We start from the raw sequence: 6,553 nt of genomic DNA on the forward strand, positions 1-6,553 counted from the left end.
ACACATACACACACACACACACACACACACACACACACACACACACACACAGGAAGTTTGGAAACATTTGCCTCAATAGCCCTTTCTCAATAGTCAAGCTTCCGCCTCCTAGACTCCTCGGGTAGTGACCCGGAAATCGATTTCGGCGCGCCATGTTGAAGGACATCTAATTTCTCTAAATGCACATCGAGCATCGAGGAGGCTCTCTGGAGGAGCTCTAACCGAGGATACACTGATGTATCCTCCGGGGATGTCTTTCAGGCAAAAGTGATGTTTAAAAGGAGGCGTGACGCACGGCTGGACTTATCTAAGCCAATGACAGCTCTGCATATTGCATTCACTGATATTAAGCTACTTATGTTTTTAATAGAACTGCTTTAATCACGACACAATGTTTACAGTGAGAACAGCTGCTGAGGTCAGTGCAGAAAGCAGAACAGTGAGTATAATATACATCCCTCAATAATATATATATAACAGGCCTAAATTACTCTCTTTATTTGTAGGCTTTAGTAGATATATACAACAAGATAGATATCTTTCTAAAACCATATAGTGCTTCACATAATAAAATACACAACGGCTGTAGCCTGATATGCTGTAGGTTGTACAGTGTGTAGGAGTGTGTAGGTGTGTGTTGTACAGTGTGTAGGAGTGTGTAGTACAGTGTGTAGGTGTGTGTTGTACATTGTGTAGGTGCGTGCGTACATGCAGTGGACAGACGGATCTCAGTTGGTCTTAAAATTTGAATTGAGAAAGGGTGTTTCAGGTATGCTTGTATACCTCCATCTCCTGCTGTGCGATGCTGCAGGCGGCTCCCAGCCCAACAGCCAGAGGGGTGGGGACGGTGCCGGAGCGCAGCCCCCTCTCCTGCCCGCCCCCGTTCTGCAGCGGCTCCATACGCACTCGGGGACGCCGACGCACGTACAAAGCACCAACACCTGTATACACACACATACTGGCAATGTAACTTCAAAAGCAGGTCCACTGAAAGCACCACAACTTGCCTCCCATCTGTTCTATTAATACGTGCTGCTTACTCTTTAATAACATGTTTTACTTACTTTCAATTTCACTATAACGGCTTTCACCTGTTTCATATCAATGACATTTTATACACTGCTTAAATCTCTTCAAATATTGTCAACACTTGACAGAGTTTGCACTCAAATTGAAACTTGAGCTTCCTTTGATACTTTCACTTTCTCTCAGTATTTGGATTGCATCTGCAGCTTTAACAGTGTCAGCCATTTCACATTTCAAGTTGTATGCAATTGGAAAGCACTGTGAACTGCCACATTGATGCAATGAGCTGCATTAATAGACTGTCTAATTAGATAAAAGCATATCTAGACCAATGCTACGGCTAACCTTTGGGGCCGTAGAGCTTGTGGCCGCTGATGGACATCAGATCAATCTTGTTGTCTGTGACGTCGAGGGGAATCTTCCCAACAGCCTGAGCGGCGTCAGTGTGGAGGAAGACTCCCTTAGAGCGACAAATCCGACCTGTGGACGGAAGGAGTACAGATTAATTATTTAACAGTTTCGATCAGAACACTAAATTAAATCACAGACTTAAAAATATAAGTACAGGAATCTGATGAAGGATCTACATGATTCCTCTCCTCTACGTTTGGCCTTTAAAAACACACACAAAAACAAAACAATTTAAGACGTAAATATTTGAAAACGCTTTCTTGGGTGCAAATGTATCAATATATTTTAAAACTGTTATGCAGATATCGATTTATTATTTGTAAAATTGAGTATTTGGGAAATTATGACCGCAATTTGTGCATGCCCATTTTAGTTTTGAGTAATACATTTGCACTATGAAACAACAAGAATTGTGGACTACTGTCTAATGACTACTTTACATTGTGACTTATCAATGCTGCACCTCTTCAAATACAAATGGAGGTGTCTGCTGTGCCCAATGTTATTGAATCTTGAATGTCAACCTGGCCTGGGTCATAGGTGAAACACTGTATGTGGTCATTCTAAAATGTGATTCCTGCCCAATGTGTGGAGCGAATAACGTGTTGCCATGCTTACCAATCTCCTTCATGGGCTGATAGACTCCGATCTCGTTGTTGATGGTCATCACCGAGAGCAGAGAAGTGTCAGGACGGATGGAGGCCTCCAACAGCTGGACACACACACACAGTTTTTTATAGAAACAATGACTTGTGCATCTTGTCTGTACTCCTTGTGTATTTTTTCTCTTTGTTTACCTCCAGGTCCACCAGTCCGTTCGACTGGACTGGCAGGTAGGTGATGCTGAATCCTTCAGACTCCAGGACACGACAAGAGTCCAGAACACATTTATGCTCCGTCTGCGTAGTGATCACATGACTCTTCTTGGCCTTGTAGAACCGTGCCACTCCCTGCAGGAGAGGAAGAGGCAGGGTTAGCACTGACTCTAAAAACTGGGCTAAAACTCAGTGTTGTTTTTCACTGTACTCCAAAAGCAGATATCACACATTCGAGTAGAATTTGTTTCCATCCACAACCGTTATGTGATTATATGGGATTTGTTCACTAATGTAAGCCTATTCTATTAATTTAGAAATATATTAAAAGAGAACTAATCGAGGGGACGCAGGGCAAGGGAGTCGACATTTGTGAAAACTATTTTTTTTTTTTTTTTTTAAAATGGTTTGTGTCCTGCCTCAGTTTTACTTGATCTTCTCTGTCATGAGTATAAAGTAAACTGCTCCACAAAAGGGCTGACAGTTGAACTGAACTTTCCTGTTAGCAACCAAATCTTTGTTTTCCTTTCTCAATAATGTTTTGTTTGTTTAAATAAAATAAAAATGCACCACAGTGCAGAGAAAATATAGCAAAGCTCAGAGAGCTATTGTGACCAAAAACGAGACGGAGTGATGAAGAGGAGGAGCTGAGTGAGACCTTGATGGCCATGTTGTTGGACTCGGTGGCTCCGCTGGTGAAGATGATCTCTCTGGGATCTGCTCCAATCAGATCAGCCACCTGCTGCTCAACGAGAGAGAAAACACACAGTCAGTTTCTCTTTTTCTCCAATTCAGAGTTAATCAAATTATATACACAACTAAGTACACATTTTACGTAACAAATAAACATACAAAAATGTAAAAAGTAAATAATGGTTTACACCATACTACACAGTGCATTGTTATGAGCACAAATTGTTCAGAATCAGAAACAAGTTACAAAGTATTTATAAAAGAACCAAGTGATGCAGGGATGATACATTTTTTGGCCAACCTGGCACTTAGAATTATCCTGTTTCCTCAACCAAAATGCAGTTATTGTTTAATACTAGAGAAAATAAGTTCAGTGGCAAACAAAAGGTTTTGATAGCTACACATGTAGATAATCCTCATGATTAAAACAACTTGAAAATAAAAAAAGTAAAATAACTTTTGTTAAGCTATAAAAACTACACAATGGCCCTTTGACCTAAGTCACCACCACTAGCCTACAGACTTTGCTTGCTTAACCTTTTCTACAAAATCCTTTCCTCATAGTTTGCCAGATCACAAATAAAAACACAAAAAGACTGTAACGGCTGGTAAACCTCTTAAGTCTCATTTAGCCATCACTTTTAAATAAAAGCTTCATAAGTGGCATTTACAGACATTTCATTTAGTAATTTAACATGTTGTATGGAGTCATCTAAATGTGTTTACCGCAGACCGTGTTTCAGGCATCTAACCAAAATCCTATTTTAAAAAATATTTATTTTGAGATGAGGGAACCAGAAATGTAAAACTGCCGAGTCATTTCCTGGATTCAGGACTCATTCCTGCAGCAGACGATTATATAATGGGTAGACATTTACTAGAGCTTTTTGAAAACCTTTTTTTCTGTTTTTGTATAACTTGATTGTTTCTCTAATCCCTACCTTCCTGGCTGTCTCCATGGCATTCTCGCTTTCCCATCCAAAGGCATGTGTTTTGGAGTGAGGGTTACCGTAGTAATTGACCTGGAAGGGCAACATGGCGTCCAGCACCCGGGGGTCCTACCCAAAGAAATACATGTGTAAAAAGTCATGTATTGATGCAAGATCAAGTGCATGCATGTATGGTAACACTATGTATTCAATTGAGGCACATGCATACAATAAAGTAACACTGTAACATGTAATTTGTTTGTCTTGTCTTTTTGATAGCTACAGTATGTCTATGATTGTATTGTGTGTCTGTCTTGAAAAATGTGTAATAAAATCTAAATATATATATATATAAAAACAATAAGTCAAAAGTGGCAGTTAGGCCCCTTTCACACCAATGCGGTTCCCGTTCTAGCTCTGTGCTTGCGCTCTTCTGGTTCGGAACCAGCTTTTCTTTTCAACCGCCGTTATAAAACACCGCCCAGAGCCCGACTGGTGCGGCCGTGGCTGCGTTATCACCTCGCCGTTTACGTTGCTGATTTTCTTCCCAACGGCGCTCACAATAACAACAATGTTGCTTTTAATCATACGAAGCCAGATTAAATTAAATAACTACTTCTCAACCCTTGTACTTTTCTCCGGAGTGCCGTGTTTCATTGTTTATTAATGTGGTTCAGCGGCATTTACCGACCGCTGCAGTGCTGCCCGCTGTTTTGCATGTATTGATTCCATCCGATAGCTGCTATAATACAAAACGTCTGCCTGCTCTCCACAATGATCAACGCAGCGAACGGATGGTCAAAGTAAGGTACAAATAAACAGAATCACACTAAGCCTGGTTAGTGTTGCCTGACTTTATAAAGTGTGTGGTTGCGTTCAAGTCACTTTGCTCAGGGCTACTGCTTGCTACAATTTTTATTGGCCAGGTTGATCCCGCCCATGCCCCCGCCTCCGACGTATGCGGTTCTTGCTTCTAGACCGACAATTTTTTGGAGCTTGCAGAAGAACCGGTTTTCGGGGCAAAGACCCGGCTCCGCTGCGGTGTGAACAGGAAAAACCTGATGTGCTGATCAGGCTCTAGCTCCGAACCGGCCCTGGAACCGCGTTGGTGTGAAAGGGGCATTAGGGTCAGTTACTCATCGGGCGTCCTCTGATGACCTTGTGACCAAGACAATATGATTGGTAGCAGTTACCATGGGTGTGGTGGCCTGGAAGTCCATGTAGAGCGGGCGCAGCTCATCTTTCTCCATCAACTCTACAGCACAAAAATAAAAATAAAAACTCATTACAAATGCCTTTACAACATCATTAATAAAATAATAGAATTAATGTGAAATGTAACAACATTTAAAAAGGTAAACAAAAGTAATTCAGTTATGGTGTCAGCTTTTAAAACGTTCCCACCCTTTAAAAAAAAAAAAAGGATGAATAAAATAGTAACTAAATAGGCATACCTTCATAAACATGAACAATGTATTTGGTAAGTGTTCATTTATTGTATTTGGTTATAAATAATGATAATCCATTACATTTCAACACCAAACGAAAGCCAGCTGCTTTCCACAGTCAACCGTTTAAACTGATCTGCAGATCCTGGACCAAAAAACTGCATTGGATAAGAGGCAGGTCACGCCATTACTTAACTATTTCAACTTTCTTATTTCATTACATTTGGTGTTTGTATTACTTCTCGTACACCTTCTATTCATTACTCTTGTATTGGTTAGGCTTAAAATGTTGAGCAAGCTTTGGCCCAGTACGCTATTTCAGGATAAATAAAGTTATTTTTATTTTTATTTTAAAGGACTAAAAATATGATATTAAGTGTAAACATTTCTGTCAATTAATTTTCTGTCATTCAACTTATTCTCGACGACCTGTTGTTTTGAAGTCATTTTGCATTTTTAAGGCCTTCTTCTCACCTTAAAAGCAGTGATCACATAACGTTACATCAATTATATACTGTGAAGTACTCAACTGCGTCACTTTTGGATTATCTTAATGTTAGCTGCTATGTGGCTCTAATAATCAGCTAACGTGCTCTTACTTTTCGGTTGAGAGCTGGCGGCTCTTCCCAGCCAGAGAGGGAGCCTGGAGGCTGGCCTGAGCAGCAGCGAGGTGACGGTCCTGCCCTGGGAAAGCATCTGGACGGTGGGTTGGTTTCAGCTGGAAACACGCTGACCTCCGGTAACAACAACACGCTGACCGTGAACACAGCACTGGAGTACACCGGTTTGAACCCGTACGACCTCCTGGTTTACGTGGAAGAAACGGATGGGTTCACGATTCAAGAATAAATGTTTAACGTGAGAGAAGTTTGGTTTAGTTTGAGAAACGTTGTCCCGTTTTAGTTTATATGCATGTTTTGCTATTCAATCGCTGTCAAGGTAAACATGATAACAACTAGCACTTCCTGTAATGACTTTCAAAATAAAACGTTTTATCACTTAAAAAAAGGTGTAAGTGATGCAAAATAGTTTGCATGGTTGTTGATGCAGAGGAAATGTGGTTACTACGGCAGCTTAAAGATACAATTAGAACAGATGAATATAGAGATTAAATAAGTTTAAATTAAGATATATATAAACCGATATTAATGGAGTTGAATAAAAAAAAATGGAAAACCATATGAAGACAAAACATTGCAAGTGCATGATGTGCATCAGACGAGAAGCCAGA

General features: G+C 40.4%; 1 protein-coding gene across 1 annotated transcript in view; it reads right to left on the bottom strand.

Moving 5' to 3' along the window:
* nfs1 (NFS1 cysteine desulfurase) overlaps positions 1-6,270 on the bottom strand; it is a 14,240-nt gene extending 7,970 nt beyond the window's left edge. Inside the window, exons 1-8 of the mRNA XM_010789653.1 lie at positions 5,922-6,270; positions 5,068-5,129; positions 3,887-4,003; positions 2,911-2,994; positions 2,235-2,387; positions 2,056-2,149; positions 1,372-1,506; positions 784-941 (exon numbers count right to left, since the gene is read on the bottom strand). Coding sequence (XP_010787955.1) covers positions 784-941; positions 1,372-1,506; positions 2,056-2,149; positions 2,235-2,387; positions 2,911-2,994; positions 3,887-4,003; positions 5,068-5,129; positions 5,922-6,018 — 900 coding nt within the window. The 5' untranslated portion in view covers positions 6,019-6,270. The remainder of the gene's footprint in view (positions 1-783; positions 942-1,371; positions 1,507-2,055; positions 2,150-2,234; positions 2,388-2,910; positions 2,995-3,886; positions 4,004-5,067; positions 5,130-5,921) is intronic.
* Positions 6,271-6,553: the final 283 nt, after the last annotated feature.

The sequence above is a fragment of the Notothenia coriiceps genome, unplaced genomic scaffold (assembly GCF_000735185.1).
Source record: "Notothenia coriiceps isolate Sejong01 unplaced genomic scaffold, NC01 NC01_scaffold00033175, whole genome shotgun sequence".
Lineage (NCBI taxonomy): Eukaryota > Metazoa > Chordata > Actinopteri > Perciformes > Nototheniidae > Notothenia > Notothenia coriiceps.